General features: G+C 44.2%; 1 protein-coding gene across 11 annotated transcripts in view; it reads right to left on the reverse strand.

Moving 5' to 3' along the window:
* Positions 1-52: 52 nt before the first annotated feature.
* Positions 53-18753, reverse strand: part of UNK (unk zinc finger) — a 46134-nt gene continuing 27433 nt past the window's right edge. For 3 of the 11 annotated variants that reach the window (XM_064675846.1, XM_064675837.1, XM_064675840.1), the window contains exons 9-17: positions 17550-17597; positions 16469-16669; positions 12206-12274; positions 11367-11541; positions 10156-10257; positions 8485-8673; positions 5463-5644; positions 4655-4912; positions 53-4305 (exon numbers count right to left, since the gene is read on the reverse strand). In XM_064675846.1, the coding sequence (XP_064531916.1) occupies positions 4147-4305; positions 4655-4912; positions 5463-5644; positions 8485-8673; positions 10156-10257; positions 11367-11541; positions 12206-12274; positions 16469-16669; positions 17550-17597 (1383 nt within the window). In that variant the 3' untranslated portion in view covers positions 53-4146. The remainder of the gene's footprint in view (positions 4306-4654; positions 4913-5462; positions 5645-8484; positions 8674-10155; positions 10258-11366; positions 11542-12205; positions 12275-16468; positions 16670-17549; positions 17598-18753) is intronic. The other 8 variants (XM_064675839.1, XM_064675841.1, XM_064675844.1 and 5 more) reach the window with 8 other exon arrangements.

Genomic DNA, 18753 nt, shown 5'->3' on the forward strand with positions numbered 1-18753 from the left:
TTCCAGCCCCACATGCAAAATTCACTCTGCCAAGAAAAGAGTCTAAACCAGGTTTCCGACAGCCAAAACACATATTTACAGAGTACGAGAGAACGACAGCTGAAATCACAGTTCTATACATGGAATCAACAACACGTTTTACACCACTGATCACCATTCTGCCAACTTCTACACGGACTAGGGGCGCTTCTGCCCAGTGCCCTTCCTCCTGGGGAAAGCAGGGAAGGGACTGGGCAAGAATTGCCACCAGAAATACTGCAGTGTGTATTATTATTATTTTTTTTAAAACGTATACTGTATTTATTTTGTTTTAACATTGGAAGCTACGGAGTGGGGAAGCCCCAGAAATCTCTCCGATGCAGTCACTACTTTGCAGGAATATTTCACCTTTAAAATACTAGGTTTTACATCAGTAACATCTATTTTGCTGTTGGCCATCACTCCAAGGATTATTACAACTCTGGAGGAAAACACTGGTAATATTCTTCCTTCTCAGATGGGGGAAAAGGAGGAAGAGAGGAGGTTTGGAGGCTGGTGGAACAGCAATGGATGACTGAGTCCATTCAGTGTTATGGGCTTCCTCCCAGGGTAAGGAATTCTCTTCATTGTCTCAGCTGCACAAGCCTTGCAAGTGGCTCAGGTTCAGCTTCAGAGATGTACAGAAAGTGTAAAACCCTTCAGCAGGGGATCAGCTGCACTGACCCCCCCCAGGGGTGGGGACCTGCTTAAGGAAATGTGCTCCAGCTCCGAGACCTTTCCCAGGTCCCTCCTGTGTCACCGGGTCTTTGCCACTGCTGGCACATGGCTACAGCATCTAAGGCTGGAGATGAGCTAAAAGTGCTCCTGTTAGCCCAAAATGATAAAATCCTTCAGCTCCTGGCTCTCATCTACAGCTCCAGCCTTGCTTTTTGCTCTCCATCTACCCAGCATAGTGTTGTCCTAAGCCAGCTGCTTCTAGACTGGTTTTCCATAATAATGTAAAAATTTATTGACCTTTAGGATACTGTGGTTTCACAACACAACCACAACTCCCTTCCCCCAGCTCTTAATTCAGAAGTGCCTGACCTGCACCATTAGTCACAGAGGTTCAACACTTCTGAAGCTCCCAAAAATCGGGGGAGGAAAATGTCATTATCCAATAAGGAGTCTGTGTGAGGAGGCAGGACCCAGCCGTGGTCAGGGCTGGGCTGCTCCTCAGGGAGCCTCGTGGACCCAAACTTCGTTTTGAAGCCCCCTCAGTTCTGACGTGTTACTGTGTGTCCTGTAAAGGGAGTTCCTGCTTCAGAAGGAAGCCTGACAGTACGTGACAGGGGCTGCACTTATTAGCACCAGGTTTATTTCAGCTCTTTTCACACCATACAGAAGCTGATCACAGACTCTTAAGCCTTAACTGCAGTGCTGTGATTATGGTTTGTCCTTCCTGCCTAGGGCAGGCAGCAAAAACTGCTGGAGTGGGTCAGGAATGCTGCCCCTTCCCCCTGCTCTCACCTCATTTGGTTTGGAAATTGTCATAAAAGTGGCCCCCCAGAACATTCACAAAATATGCAAAGATGAAGTTCTCTTTTCCATCTGATGCTTAAGAAAATAAATTCACATTTCAGATATTCCTTTTTCTTTTTTTTTTTAAAGCAGCAAACAAATTAATAAAAACCTAAATTTAGGAAGTGTTGCTTCAAGAACCAGAGGAAAGTGAGAAACAGTCTATGTGCTTGTGCAAAGAGAGTGTTAAGAGGTTGGGGTGGGGGCAAGGGAAGGGTCGAGTGCTAATTCCTTCAGGCTGTTCTGCCATGAGTGCAGTGTGGCAATGGAAAGTCAAAATTTAAGGGCCACAAACAGGTGAAATTTTGAATTCTTTGGTCCTTCAGTATAAATTTTAAAACAGAGAAACTGTTTTACTCAAAAGGGAAAAACATATTTTCTCTGGCCTGGAATTTTCCTTGTACCCCCTCCCTGCCTAAGCAAATGCACCCCATGGAAACTGGGGGCAAACAGCTCTTCCCCCTCAACCCCCCAGCCCTGCATCACCCCGTGACTGGAATTCCCAGGGACACAGCCCCGAGGTGCCACCAGGGGACAAATTCCAGCTGAAGGGACAAGTGAAGAGCCCCTGTGGGAATTGTTGCAGTCACAGGGCTGGTGCTGGACAGATCTGAAAACAGAGGGTTGGCCAAAGGCAGCATCACCCTGAGCAGCCCCCGGGGAGGCAGAGGAGCAGAAAAACCCCCACGCTCATAAAGTGTTACAAACCATAGCCAAAACGGGCTGATCAGCTCTGCTGCTTATAAATATTAAAGTCCTGATTCAAGAGTTTATTTCCTATGATTTAAGTTAGTTACAAAAAAAACTTTTTAGTAAATTTTTTTATCTTAATTGGGCTTTTTTTCCTCCTCCCCCCCCCACTTTTAAATTTTTTTTTTATTTTTTATTTTTCCTAAAAAAAAGAGAAATGTTCACGTATTTTAATAAAAGGTCTTTCCTTAAGATCAGACCAAGGCAGATGTGCTGCCCCATGGCACAGACATTCAAAGGCTATAACCAAACAACATAGCCACAATAGTCACTCAACAGTGTCTCTCCATTAAAAAAAATTAAAAAAAAATGATGCTAGTTACAATAAAATACACATGGAAAAAAAAAAGCATTTTTACCAAAAAACCCAAAAACAAGTTAATGGGAAAACATAAAAAAGAACTACACAGAGCTGCACTTAAGAGATCATCTGGGAATGCATATTAACCCCTTCCATGGAGAGGAAAGGTGGAATTATGGAAGCAAACCTAATTATGTGTTTGTATTAAATATGAAGCTTTCTGAGAGGCTCTGGTAAAAATTCAGTTTTCCTACAATAGTGGGCTGCTGGAGGTTCCAGTGCTTTTCCAGGTCAGGGAGGGGCAGCACGGGAGCATCCCTGTGCAAAATAAAAATGTTTAGTCCAACTGAGTGGCCTTTTGGTTGAGATCCCAGCAGGTTACTGCAATCCACCTGATGTGAAAATCCAACGGACACACTGGTAAGGAAAAAAAATCATGGGAAAGCTCAGCTGCTGGACAGGAAAAGGTGGTGGCATTTCCCTGTCCTGCTGGACTTTCTGTCACCACACACACCTCTAACACGAGGCTTTCTGGAGCCAGCAGTCCACAAACCAACCTTGAGCTGCTGACACAGGCAACATCAACTCTGTTTAACAAAACTCAGCCTACCTGGAACTGTTTCATGCACTTCAGCAGTGACTACAAATCAGGTCCCTGTGGCTAAAACAAAACTGATCTGGTCTGAAACAGTAAAAAACCTCTAGACAGCCACCAGACAAAGGGGTGCCTGGAGAGAACTAACCTCTGCATCCAAATTTCCTTCATAAAGGGCTTTAGCTGACCCAAGGGCAATACTTTTAAGGCTGCTCAGACCTGGAACATGTTGGCTGTATCAGCAATGAACACCAGTCACTGAATTTTGGGGCTTGGCTTGCTCTAGGTCCAATAGAATTATTTTTTTTTTCCCTCTTTTCTTCTTTTCATACAAATATACAAAGAGCGTAAAAAAATTTAAAAAGTGAACTTTGCTGCTTAAATGACAGACAAAGTTCCTGCACATTCAGAGATGGGCAACGTGAGGCCCACCAGGCAGAGCTTCCATCAGGGAGGACGGCTTTAACCAAGCTGGGTCAGTGAAAGAGCAGGGGGACCGAAGGCATGAACAAGTCATTTCAATCCACCTCGATCCTCCCCGTGATCTCAACTCTTCCTCTGGAAAGCACATGGAAGCCCCTCTTGCCCACTCTAAGTCCTTCTGGAAATAGTCAAAAAATTTGTTATCACCTAAATAGAAAAGAGGAGAAACACAGACTCTTTGCAAACGGCCCTTTGATCTGTATTAAAAACAGCTCTCAAAGTTCATCAAGAGTTAGAATTAGTGGGGCACGGGTGAGGGGCAGTTTAGATACGGGATGTAAAATATTAAAAAGTGCTCTGCAACTAATTTTTTGTTTCATGTGTGTATGTGCCTGCGTGTGCATATCCCTACACATGCACACACACGCACATACACACACATATATACATATATATATATACACATACATATATATGTACGTATGTATAAAGTTAAAAAGTTCTATACGATATGATTAGAACAAGTGTCCTTGGAAGGTCACGACTGGAGAGAGTGGGGCCTGTTGGGATGGCAGATGGGGCACTCGCCCCCCTCCTCGGCGCAGGTTTCACACAGCACTGCGTGTTGGCACGGTAACACCACCCGGTTCTCCTTCTGACACTTAAGGCATTTCACTGACTGCATCTGAAATACCGCCTGCAAGAGAGGGGGACAGGGCACAGCGTCAGCAAAGGGGGCTGCATGGTTTGGGGGACAGCAGGGAAGGACTTGCAGCTGCCCATCTCCTGAAGCAAAAGCGAAGAAGCACGGCACGATGCCTTTTAGGAGGTTTGGGGTCAGCAGAGCAGCTTTGATTGACTCAAACTCTGTACATCAGGCATAAAGGTGGAGGCATTTTCCTGCAAGCTGGCTAAAACTCACTGCGGTTACATAACCTGGAAGTGCTCTGAAGGGCTCCTGATTTCTGGCTACATTAAAGAAAAGGGGAAAAGCTGAGATCTGTAGGAGCACAGGGAGCAGAGCCCTGCAAACCCCTGGCACTCACCTTGTCGACCTTCTCCAGGTTTGCCCGCAGTTGTTTCTGAAGGGTGTAAAGCGACGAGAGCGAGAGCGTCTCCAGGTCAGAGAAGGAGCGCAGGAATTGTGGGTCCTGGCCTGTGTGGATCCTCTCCAGCTCCTCCTGCAGTTTCTTCACTTGCAGCTCCAAGGCTTCCCTCTGCTCCCGGGCCAGTTCACATTCCATGTTAGCTGTGTTGGCGCGATCATTTGCTTCCTCTGCCTCCTTTTTCCAAGCATCACAAGCCTACGAGTTCCAACAAAGAGGGTAAAAGAAGCACCCTGAAAACTCAGTCTCCCAAGAGAATTCCAGGCAAAAGAATCCACTTCCATACACTTCTCACCAGTTCTGTCCAATCTGCCCTGGTCCCAAATTCTGAAACATGTCTGGAGCTTTGCTTCAAGGCTCTGCTCATTCCAGACATCCCATCTGGTTGGGCTGTGGTTCTACACATCTGGCTCACACTGTTCAGTGGATGAACTTTGCATGCTGGCAAATTACCATGGATCAAAGTCAACTGGCAGGTCTGAGACACTGTCAAGTGTCTGAGACACTGTCAAGTGTCTCAGTGCATCTGTTATGACACCTGGCCTTGCACTGCCAGCACCTGAACCACACCAGGCACGGTGATTCAGCCCCCCTTTCCAAGGGATGGGAAAGAAGAAGAATGCTGAAGAGAATCTGTAAAACCTACAGCTCTATCCATCACCGCAGTGTCTGGAGGACTCCTGTTGAAAGGCTGACACCCTCCTACTCTATACTCCCTAATCCCTGTTCCCAGGAGTTGCCCAAGTACCTGTTTGGCTTGTTTCCAAGACTCTTCCCACTGCTTTATTGTGCCGTTGGCCTCATCCAGTTCTTGTCGTAGCCGTGCCAGCTCCGCAGCACCTGGACCTGACAGAAATGCAGGTGAGGTACTGGGCGAAAAACTCCCCGAAGCAAAGTGTTCCCATATGCTGCTGTTCATCCCATTTAAACCTGTTTCACAGGGAAATAGAGAGGGTTATGTCACAGGTGCTGGCAACTTCCCCATTTCCTCCCTACCCCTGTGAAATCCAGGATTCAAAAACGTGTCAACAGGATAAAAAGTTCATCTTAAGAATCAGTTTCATCCCCAGGACCCCGGAGTCCATCACAGAGGAACTTTATAGGGAAATTTCACACCATTAAGCCTCATCTTTAGTGGAGGACCCACGATACTGAGTGGAGGCAACTCTTGAATCAGACTGCTTTTAGAAGCATCGATTTTACAGCAGAGCTGACGATCAGCTGGAATCCCCCTTCTCACAGGAGAACCCCTGACCTGCTACTACATTCCCACTTTTCCATGCAGCACAGCCACCACAGTTGGTTCACACAGCCCAGGTGGTGCTTCCTCTCACACTGCACCCTAAGAAACTTCTGCTTTTGGCTCCTCAGTCTGGGGCTTAGAAAAGGAGTCTCACTTGCAAACAGTGGCATGAAAATGCTCCAAGTCATCACTGTTTCCACGTGCAAAAAACGGAACTAACTGGAAAATCCTGTTTATAAGAAGGTAGAGACACAACAGTATCTACATCAGCTTCATCCTCAGCAGAGTTCTAGCACAGAGCTAGTGAACAGCATCAGAGAAGACTGACTAACCACCTCCCTATTTTAGCTTGTTCAAATAAATGCCCTTTTCAGGAAGAAATTCAAGGTTTAGGAGACAAAGCAGTGGGAAAACAGGAGTAGACAAAACTAGCTATTTTTCCACTGAGTCCAATGTTTGTACTCTTTTAATAACAAAAATATTTTCACTTAAATGAATTACCCACACCTTGTACTCAGGGGAGAACTAGTAGGAAAAGGTAATATTGAGACAGAGTGTGGACTCTTACCCACACAGTTTGCTCCAGTCTGATGTGGGAATCATTTTCATGCTATGGTGCTCACCACTGGCTCTGAACATTCCTAAATTAAGTTGGAAGTGATAATTCTGATCTTAGAGCAGCTGAACTGTGTCTGCAAGTAAGCCCTGGAGCCAATGGCCTCTCACCAAGGTCTAACCCACCACCACCGACTTCCCATTTAGTACCAGCCAAGACACAAATAGTTACAAAAATGCAGTTGAAAAATAGTAACTTGTCTTCACCAAGGGTTCAAGGCACATTAACAACTCATTTAGCAGAGCAGCAAAGGATCTTTGCTGGCTCAGGCCACTTACCAGAGATCATTTCAGCTGCTCTGAAGGGTGCTCAGTCGAAAGCAAGAAGTTTTAATGGAACCCCGACTCACATTCTGTTTTTTAAACTTCAGTTTTCTTGAATGTGAATCTAGCACTAAATGGGATGCTGGCAAGCCATAATGCTGATCAAGCTGATCTTGCAATTTGTTTTTACTCTCTCTTTCCACCTGCTGTTCTCATTTCACATCTGAAGTCTCAAGCCTCTTTGGTCAGGAATGCCTTCTCTGTGCATTTTGCATCAGCACAGTGGAAACCAGCCCAGGACTAGGTATTTTTCACTCAATTGCAATACAAAAAAAAATAATAACTACACACTCTTATGTGCATTCAGTAATTTACATGGAACAGACAGATTCCAGACTGCCAACTGCTAGGTAACTATTTATATATCTTCTCAAAACCTCACCAACTGGTATTTCAGGAAAATATCTAACCTTTTTCTTATAAATAAATTATTAAAATGCATTTGTGAATATCCTGCATTTTTTTTCCTTTTCATTTGCATAAATACATAGTCAAGATAAAATATAACTCTTATTTCTTCTGAAATTAAAAACAGGCCTTATCAGCAATTTTTCTTTTCCTTACTAAAACGGGGACAAACAGCCAGCCTCAACCCTAATTAATAGCTGAGATGCCCTCTGATGTCTCTTACTACAGTAATTGTAAAAGCTGCTAAAGCCAAACAAACAGCAATGACAAGCATGGAAACATGGGTTTGGGCTGTGCAAACACGGGATGCAGTTACACAGATAAGTGCATGCTGAAACAGATTACAAAAGCATGTAATCGTTTTATTAGGTTAAGTTGAATATTAAAGATTAAAGTGTATCTCAAATTTGAAGAGGCATTTATGTCTAGCATCAATAGAGAGAATTAATATTTACTGTTATTAACAGAAATGAGCGGAACTGGTGTCACTGTAGCCTGGAGCCCAAACAGTTTTATTTCTCATGGCAACCCTGTGTCTTGATAACAAAATAGTTTGTCCCCTCAGTTCCCAGTTCTTCCTGATACAGCTGAAGCTCCAAAGCAGGTTCTCCTCCCTTCACTCCCTCATACAGGAAAGAGATTCTCAAGGGGGGGAAGGAGCCAAGGGGACAAAGCTGGAAAATTAACTTTTTGCAAAGTCCACACTGCAAAACTGGTGCAGAGCATCAAACAGAAAAATTACAATGCCCTAAGCCTGCTCTAGAGCTTCCAGAGCCAACCTGACCTACAAGCAGCCCCAAAGGCAAACTGCAATCCCCACCTTAACTAAGCAAAGCTGAGGACCCAGCTCTGAGTTTTATATGAAGTCTCAGCACAGAACTGCTGTCAGGAAAAGGCAGAGATCTTTTCCCTGAAAGGCATCATCAGAGCAAGTCAATTAACCTATCTGCCCCTTTCTCTCAGCCTGGAAACACAGAAAGTAGAGGGAATTGCTCCCTTGCTCACAAGGTACTAGCTGATTTTTCGTAAAGCAGCTCCTAGTACCATTGCTGTTCTCATGGGAAGAAGAGATACAAATGACAGCAGTGAAATAACACATTAAAATAAAGCTAACTTAAAAGAAAATACTTACATGGCACAGACAGGCATGTACATGGGGACACACACACTGTGCATTTACCTAATGATCCATGAGAAGCTGATGTCCCCAGGAACGTGTTTTCTGATTGGCTTAAGTGTCCCTGGGGCTGATGGAGGAAATGCGATGAGAGGCTGACCGGTGGAGAAGGAGAGGCAGAGTGAAAGGAGGCAGAGCTTCCAAGGGACCCGGGGATATTTACAGGAGCAGAACTTTGCAGCAAACTCCCACCTGGACAAAGAACACACAGAGAGGATGGCTATGTATGACCATGAGGTGTGGGCACAGGGCAGGAGTTCAGAGCAGAAGGCGGTAGGTTCCCTTTCTCCTCCCTAAGCCCCTCGGGATTCCCTCCACTTCTCCTCATGTTTTATTCCCCTCTTTTAGAGGGGCCTTTAAGAGGAGCACTGAAGCTGCCATCCCATGACCCATGTAGGTTAAGACCCTCCAGGATCCAATGGACCATTCTTTTACTGGCCAAAGCAACAGAAGGTTTCCTGAGCAGAGTTCAGTCCCTGTCAGCCTAGAGAAGATGAATTTGGTAGAACACTCTGTCACGAAAAATTCACTGCTAAAGCATGTGTCTCTGCCTCTAATGCTTCCAAACAACCTGTAATGAGAAGACTGTCATGCCAGGTGAAGTCATGATCTTAACCACTAAAAATCAGTGCCTAGCTTTAGGTAGTTCAGATATACCTGAGTGCCTGGATCTATCAGTAATAAAAAAACCAAATAAAGGAAAGCCTAAGCTCAAAAGACATCAACTTCCCTTACCCTGGGGGTTTGTCTGCCTGCCACACAGATTAAGGGAGGTCTCAGCCCTGCTCCCTTCTCAGAAGATCACTAGGTAACACCAGCCCTGATGGGAACAGAAGGATCCCTAAGGCACTGCAGATGGGGAGCAGCAGAAGCAGGGCTGGCAGCAGACAGGTACAGTAAACTCTACAACCAGGCTCTAACCTTTGGCAGGGAAGTGGAAGTGATATTCTTTAGGGCTCTTTCCACAGCTCCCTTCCTACCTCTACAGCTCCAGGCAGTGCAGTTTCCTTGGAAACCTTCAGACAAGCAGAGTTTGCTCCCGTTCAAACACTTGCTTTACACAGCAAGGGTGGCCAGAAACTACAACCACTTCCAAAAAGTTACGAGACGTTTCGTTTTTCCCTGGACACCCATCAGAGACAGGCAGAAGAGGCCTTAGCCTACCTCCACGTATCAAAATGAGACAGACAGTACAGGAATCAGATCAGCAGACCATGACGACACTCTGTGACAGATGGATGGCATTACCAGGTCAGTGAGTTTCCTCTTACAGCTAGGGAGAACTTTCTGCTTAAGATGCAAATTGTTATGCTTTGGTTTTTAAATTTATCAGATGCCTTCTAGAGTCCACTTACACACTCAAAAAAAAAAAAAAAAAGGAAAAAAAAGAAAAAAAAAAAGGAAAAAAAGAAAAAAAATCAAGCAAGTCCCATTCAGTCTCAAGAAACATCCCCAAGACATCTGGGCCCAATGGCAACAGCTCAGCTCTGCTAGTCAGTAAGGGCAAGCTCTCACTTCAAAGATGCTCAGGGGTTGCCAGAGTTTGTTATAATTGCTGCTTTAACCAATGTTATTTTGGGACTGGTTTTAGAGCTTGGTTGGGCTGGCTCCACTGAGGTGACTGGGCAACACTGCTTGGCAGAAGATAAAGAAAGCTCTGTTGCTTTCATGTACCTATCATGATGCCACTCGTGTGGGGCACTGTGCTGCTGTCAAATGTCTTCTCCAGGGCAGCCACTCCGAATTCATTCAGGTCCAGGTCATCCAAGGCAGACTCTGCCAGACACAGAGGTACCAATTATGTTATAAAGGACCAACAACTTCAAGAGATAGGATGGCCCAAAGAGCCTACATGCAGAGGAGCCTGCACTCTCTATTTGTCAGGGCCCTACTCTACGCCCTGTTCTGAGACTGTTTGGCAGAAGAGTCATGGGCAGCTTTTCAATTCAGGTTCTTTTACCTGATCTGATTTCTTTTTGTCTCAAAGTATTCCCAAATGTTTTATGAAAACAAAAATCCAATGAAATAACAGCAGATCCCATAAGCCTTCCCCAAACTGCTCTCCTAAAGCTGTCTCTAATATGCAGGAACACTGGCTTATGGAATGTCTGGGTCTGGCTTGTGCTTTGTCCCTACCTTCCCAAAAAGTAGAAGGGAACACTGAAAAACATCTCTGAGGTTCAAAGATAGGGTAAAATAAAGCTTATTAATGCCTGCAAGTGTTATATCTGTTTGAACATGCCTCATCACTAATGATGATCAATATAATTCCATCCCACACATGCCCACTCATTTCTATTATTATTTTTATCAAATTAGTGAGATCACCTCAGAAATGTTATATTTAATTTAAAAAAAAATGAAAAAAAGAAAAAAAGAAAAAGAGGTGACCAAAAAGCCTGTACCTATCTAAGAGTGACTCCACTCTCTGGATTCTAATGTTTTCCTTTTTCTTTCAGCCTCTGTCCTACACTCTGTGAAGGGCAAGTCCTTACAATCCACCTGGAGGCAGCCCTGGCTATAAAACTGTCATTTAGAACATAAGGGATTGTAACTGTGGAAAAATGCCCCTGTGATTTCCTGCCTAGTCCAAGACCTCTTTGTCACTTTGACAAACCTAAAACTAAGGCCCTTTACAACCATGTGACATTCTGAGTAAGTGGCTCAGAGGCCTTCAGTTGGTCCCGTGGGTGAATTTCATCCATAATGACCTGCAGAAAACATCAGATGTGTCACAGTCACAGAACAAGCCTCAGGAATCTGCCAGCACTGACAGAGACGGAAAACTGGAGGTCACTGGAACACCCATGATATTCCAGCTCTCATACCTGGCAATCCATGTCTGAGGAAGCCCTACCAGCACGAATAAAAAAAAGCAAAGTTACCTATGACAGACTCAACGGTGTCACTGGTTGGGTAGAAGGGAAGGGCATTGGCATTCATGCCTGGAATGCTGCTGGTGCCAGCAGGGCTCGGGGGTGTTGCAGCCAGACTGGAGGTGATACTAGAGGAGATGCTGGATGTCAGCGGGCTCCCCACTGGGAGAATACCCAGAATGTCCTGAAACAAGAGTTTGAGAAGGGAAAGAGGAAGGACATAAAACATCTTTACAGAAGAACCCCTTCAGAAACACGCAGCAACGAGCCACAGATCAGCAGCAAACCTGCTTCCTGCCTGCTTCCAACCTGACAGATGGCTACTGCTACTACTGGGCGGGGGGTGGGGAGAGATTAACAGCTTTTCTTTAATTTCTGTCGACTGGTCTCCATTCCATGTCCCTCCCCCAGTATTCTAAACATCTTTCAGGCTGCCCCAGAATTAACTCCTGTGACTCACAGGTTGCATGCAATCACAGCCATGGGCCACACAATCACTCACTCAGTTCAGCACACGACTTAGAACCTGATATTAAATTCCCTTTGCCAAATCCTTGAACTCAGATGACTCCAGAGATCCATTCCAGCTCAATTTTCTGTAATTTGAAGACTCTCTCCAGCACAGTCCAGCCCTATGAATCCATCCTGAATTCATTCAGGTCTAACTACTGACAAATAACACCTCCAGCAAATCATCCCATCCTCATAAAGTAATCCCTCCAGCTGAGCATCCCTAATGGTGTCTGGACTGTTATTTACTCCCTGCAGAGCTGTCTGGATCCACAGAGATTTCTCAGTGATGGTGGAAGCACTGAGCTGGGTTCAGAGCCCTGCTGGCAGTACCATACCTGTTTGGGCTGTAACAAAGGTTGCTCCTGGCTCCTGTGTTCCAGTGAGTGGGACTTCATTTTTGCTTGCTGCAGTAAAGAAACAAAACAAAAGATAAGCAGAGGGATTATTTAGCAAAATTTGAAATGGGAAACACAGCCCACTCCTCTCTCGGTCTGCTCAAGGCACTAGAGAATTTGGAGAGAGGGAAAGCACAGCAAACTGAAAACACTCCAAGTAATTTATGCTTTCTGTACACCAAGATATCACCCTTAGAGTTATGTAAAGACTTGTCACAATGACATTTGCCTTCAGTGCTGCTCTAAGTCCCCTGCTACCACAAAGCACATCCTAAGAACCAAGATCAAAAATGAATTATTTTGCCTTGCTATAACTAACTCATCAGCCCTACTAGCATCTAAAAACCAGAAAGGGCCAGAAATGGTGGGAGGCATACTACATTTTTAAATTATGTAAATATTTTTCAGTTTGGGGAAAATAAAGTCTGCATATTACATTTTTGCTCAAACCCTTCCAGCTCCCAGCTAGGACTGCAAAGTAAAATACAGAGATAACTAAACAACTTTCAAAAAAACATCATTAAAACTGATTTTATAAAAAATCCTTCCCCCATCCATTACCATGAGAGCTCAAAGCTATAAAACATAAGTGAGGTTAAGACTGTCTGGAATTGCAAAAGTTCACAATGCCAACATTGACTTAGAATTCCACTACCCAGCCTAAAAATTCAGCTTAAGGACCTTCCAGCACTATATCCTTAATGGATATCAATTCTCTTGCCTTGCAACATCAGTCAATTCTGATGGAACTCAGTTGGGAAGGAAGTGGCCTCAGGAGCCTGTCAGTGTTAACGGTCTGTCTGCAGACCTTGCTCCCTTCCTCCCGTGCTGTGACACGGCACAGGGAGATCAATCACAGCCTCTGGGCGCAGAGAGGGAGCAAAAAAAGTACTGAGAGTCAGTGCTGCTTGTTTACTCCCTCTCCAGCCTCCCCAGTCTGAAACACAGACATATTCCAGGCATAAAGTGCACACGATGGTTTTTATCCCCAATGCAGGCAAGGCACCATCTCTGCAGGGAGATGTGCAACAGCAGCACAAGAGACACCCCGCTGACCTGAAGTGATATGCCTTGACTTCTTGGCTTAAACAGTCTCATGACAAAGATAAATGATTGCTGGAGAGGGATGACATAACCAGACAGGCGAAAGAGCAGCGGAAGAATTCATCCCTTGGTTTTACTTCATTAAATCATTTTCCCTGCTCAGCTGTACGCCTGTGGGCAGATGGGGAGGTCAAAGCCTGGCAGCCAGGCAGTTGAGATATGGACACAAAGATCCTTCTGCAGTGGGTACCACTCTCTCACGCTTCCCTGAACAACATGCAGTGTGTTTACACACAGCAGAACTGCCACTGAACCCACCACGGGCTTGTTCTCCTTTGTGAGCGGGAGCTGCGTTACGTGAGTGCATCTGTGTGTGTCTGATAACACGCCTGCTACATTATCCAACACATCCCTGCCCCCCCTGACGCTCCTCTGAACACAAAATGTGCTATCACAGACGTCACAGCTGAAGGGAAGGCACTTACACAGCCGTGCCCCCACTGAGAGGCTTCCTGCCAACGTAGGGAGTTTGCTCTGCTGCAGTTTAGTTGTACTGGAAGGGTTTTTTTTCCTTTAAGGAGGGGAAAAGTGAACCCATTTCCATGTTAGTCCCAATTTCCACTGCCTTGAATTCATGAAACATGAGCAAACCAAATGTCACCACTAAGCCAGTCTCCTTTAGCTCTGAATAACATTAGAAAGGGCATACATCGAGACAAAAATTCAAAGGACAGGCTGAAATTCTCCAGCTCACTCTGCTGCAGTCAGGGAAGAGGACAAGGGACATAAATTATGAGTGAAACTAAATGTTTTCTGACCAGCATGGAACAAACCTACTGTGCTGTGTGTCAGGACTTGGGAACACCTCCTGGTCGTGGCATTCAAGTCCTTCCAGTGCAGCCAGCATTTTTCCAGCTTGCTAAATCTTTTGGGACTGGGGAAAAGTATTTTTAGCTTTAACTGCTGGCTCAGCCTTACCACAAACTATGTGGAATCTATTAAGACAGAAGGTGTATTTTTCATTCTAATAAGATAGAAACTATTTGTACTAATTCTACAGAGGAAAAATGACAAGCCCATTGCAGAGCTGAGCCAGAGCGACTCCAACGTTTTTATATAGGAGTTGACAAAGTTAAATGCCTAATTAGTGGTCCAATTTACAGGGTACATGAGAATCTCTGGTGCCCACTGCAGCCAAAGGGAATTACAGAAGAATTTAAAAAGTAAGTAATTACAGATTAAAATAAAATTAAATCAGGACATTTATGAGACACCTAATTTTGTCTGTAGAGCCTAGCATAAGGCAATTGTGATTACTTCTGTCTATACCTTAATAGCTATTTATTCCAGTCATTTAACACAGGTTTTGCTTAATTAAAGCCACATAATTAAGAAGCTATGTGAATAAAGCATCTTTGTAGCACAGATTCAACTTCAGATATAAATGCTCATCCTCTGGCCCTCCTTTTAAAAGTCCTATTCATGCTCCAACCCCTTTTCTCCTTGGCTTAGGCTTGCTGCCCATTTTCTCCAAAGCAGGGCCTCCCTGGCACTCTGCCTCTGCTGGCAGCAGACAGGGGTTCTCTCAGTCCTTCAGCTCTGGGTTCACTCCTCCTTTGCAGCAGAGGCCACAGAGAACGAGGACATGCTTTTTCTTTTGTTTCTAAACAACTGTTACAAGCTGCTGTGCCCATGAGAAGTGCCAGGATCACAGCATGGTCTGCTCTTTACCCCCAAAGACGTGTTGCATCAATTTGCAGTTTCCTAAGCCACATCCCCGTTAAGCCAGACAATGGAAGCATTTATAAGAGAGCACACATGCATATAGCTTAATCTGGATTTGTCACTGCATCATTTTAATTAGACTAAACAGTGTTCAAGACTTGGTCCTACTGCAAAGCTTGGTCATATTTTCCCAAAGCTGTAAAAATAAATAAAACAAACCCCATGGAGTCTGCTTCTAAATTCAACTACTTTATGCAAGACCTTGTCTGGACGGGATATTTCCACTGTTTTCTCACAGCAGTGCAATACAGAAGCAGCAGTACAGACTCATTAAGGCTGACTTCTTTAATGGCACAGACAAGAGCTTAAACGTAGCCAGGCTGAAAGCAGCACTTCTTGTCATCTCTGTTCTCAGGCAACACAGACCTGGTATTCTTATTCCTTTTTATATTTTTTTTTCAAAAGAACTTGGGAGATATTTTTGCAGGCACCTCCTCATGGAAGTAGCTATTCCCTTCCCCCTAAATCAAGATGTTGTTCTATTACAATTACAAACCCAGTGAGACATAAAACCTGAGACTGGAGCTCTGGGTTGGGCTCAGGTTGGAAGGGATGGTGCAGAGAAACTATTCATTGTAACATCAAGAAAGCAAATTCACACTAAGAAGCTGACTGTGGAGAAGCTCATGTGTGGCAAAGAGATGGAAGAGACTGTTGCAGGCCTAGGGAGCACTATGAATAAGGCATGACACCAGGAAGAAGACTGGGGAAGCAGCAAGGCAAGACTGGGATATCCAAAAGGGATAAGAGGGAATGTCATTAAAAGATACGGATTGGGTAAGATTCAGAGGATTCTTCAAATGAGAATGAGGAATTGAAATTTAATACAGAAGCCACAGGAGAGAGTCAAGGATCAGAATGATAGGGCCAGAGAGGAAAGACACAACTAACATGACATTTTTAATACACCAGAGAAATGAACAGTGAAAACAGAAGACAAACCAAGTCATAGAGGTTAAGGTAAGAGTCTGGAGTGTGAACAGAGAAGGAAGGATGAGACAATGAGACAATACAGCAAAAGAAACAGCAACTCTTGGCAAGGAACTAAATATGGAAAAAGAAAGACCAAGAAGTGATGTGAGAAGCTACCAAGGGTCAACACAGGACAGGAGTTGTGAGGGGTTGGGAAAACAAGCAGCAGCTCCACTTCCACAAAACAGGGCGTGTGATGGCAGCAAGGCAGACAAGAATGGATGTAAGATGAAAGGGGCTGGAAGGGAGGCTGAAAGCAACAGCAGAGATCTGGAAATGCACAGGAGAACAGTGCTTTCCCACTTCTGTTCCATCAAAAATAAAAACACAATCGAGCTAGACTGGGCAATCTCTCCTTCTTCCTCATCCCCCCAGCTCTTCCAGCCAATATTCCCTACTAACCTGGCATTTGAAACTCTTCAAATACTCGGCCCCCACCTGATCTTCTCGCTCAAACCCCGGTGCCTTCTTGTAGCTGCCGGCTGCTGTTACTGAGTCTGGAGGAAAACCAATGGTCTCCAAGCTGTGGGGCTTTCCAATGGCACCGGGAGGAGACCCACATATATTAGATGGGCTTCCAAGACTGCTGTTCCTACAAAGAATCTAACAGAAGGAACAAGTGTCAGGAAAGTACAGCCAGCCAGGAGCAATGACATGAAGGGGAGAGGTACCCCATGGAAGGGCTCAATTCACTTCACTGTTTGCAGACCGATTACACTGACAGTCAACAAAACTACACAAGCTTTCAGTAAACAGTAATTAAAAAAACAGGGAAAAGCTCCACTGGATTTTTACACTCCCACAATTATGGTTTTACTGTCGCTCCTTCAGAGTGCAGTCTTGTAAAATCCAACCTACAGCTCTAGTGACATTTATCCTTTTTGAAGCCTCAGATGTGACTGATCCAAGTTTCCAACCTGACTATAACTCTATTCTCTTTCCTTAGGCTACAGTGGATCCTGTCTGACTCTGGGTAGTAGTGTGGAACCTGGAAAGGTGCTTTGGCAGTCAGAACAACCAAATATATCTGAGCTATTGTGTAATATTGTATTTTTTGCTTTCCAGTTGGAAATCTGAAAGCTTTAATGCAGACATTAAAGCTGTATCAACAGCTGCATTAAAAAAACCTCAATGATTTCCAACAGTTCCATTCTTTGGACTAATACCAGGGACCACAATCACATGCAATAAGGCTAGTTTTGCACTGTAGATGAAGCCACAGACAGCAGTAAGATGAGCTTTAGAGAATGTGTCCACCTGGATCAATGCAAATATCCCATTTCTCTGGGACAAAAAACTATTCACCTGCACTGACAAGCATGACTGTGCTCCAGACATCACAGATTCAAATGTGGCACAGTCTGGGTTGGCATTAGGGGAAGAAAAAAAGAAAAAAAAGGAGCAGCCTACAATGTTTTGGGTTTATTTTTATCCAGACATTCTGCTGTCCACGCTTCCCTACAGTTGCAAAGATACTACTCACTGTGGTGGAGGTGGGGCTAGTTGGCAGAGTTCCTGATTTATTCCACACCTACAGTACAAATACAAAACAGAACAGGCCACGTGAGGCTGGCGGCTACAGGGACCTTTTTTCTCTGATTAATTCATCATGTAAAATGATCACCAGCAAAGCCATATTTGTTTGCAAGCTACATGCAGATGCCCTGTGGAGTGATGAAGTCACAGACAGACATGTGTTGCCATTTGGCACATATCCAAGGATTAGGAAAGACTGTTTAAAAGACTAAGAGCCTGAGATAGAAAAGACCTAAACGGTCTAATACGTAGGAGACATCTTCAACTTCTCTGCAGCTTTCAGAGATTTTAGATGATATGTTCATAAGATGAAGGGGGTTTGGTTTTTACTTCTTTCCACAGTGTTATTTAGTAAGAGACAATATTACATCCAGACTTTTCAAGATCTGTTTGGAATTCTAGCTGCAATCAAATTCAGGACAACTATGAACTGTTATGTTGGCTTTGGCACCAATAAAATCAAACTCAGCTTCTCTTTTGAAAGAGAGGGAATAAGATAAAACAGAGGTCCTAAATGAGTTCACCCCATTCTGACCAGTTTCAAATGAGTTAAACTCGTGTCATTTTATGTCCTCAAAACCTCTACCAACCATTTGAAAAGGTTACACACCTTATCAAGAGTAGTGCAAACAAGAAAGACTTAACAAACAGAAAAAAACCTAAGTAAAAATGCAGACTTGCATTCCATGGGCCTCTTATCTTACTGTGAGTATCTGTTCAGCATTTAAACATCTCCCTTCTTGTATGGACAACTAAAATAAAGTATTACCAACAGTCTGGGGCATCATTTAAACATATTTCAGAGTTTAGCTATCCCCAGCAGTAGGAGAGGGAGGGAACTAAGGATATCCTATAATGCAACACACAATATGCACAGGCTAAGCCTCTGAGATTACATATGTAAACAAACTCAATTGTAGTTATGTACTTTAGAGGTTGTTGGCTCACAGCCCTTAATTAAAGGACTTGGAAACTAAGCCCAATATGTACCTCCAGACAGGAAGGAGTTGGGCTTCATGTGCGGATATATTCCACTTTCCTGAAAGTACATCAACAAACTCTGCACAGAAAGGAAGGCTTAGAATCTTTGGAGGTGAGAGGACAATACTAAAGCCACTGAATGTATGCTCCAAAAAAACCCCAAAAAACAA

The sequence above is a fragment of the Pseudopipra pipra genome, chromosome 19 (assembly GCF_036250125.1).
Source record: "Pseudopipra pipra isolate bDixPip1 chromosome 19, bDixPip1.hap1, whole genome shotgun sequence".
NCBI lineage: Eukaryota > Metazoa > Chordata > Aves > Passeriformes > Pipridae > Pseudopipra > Pseudopipra pipra.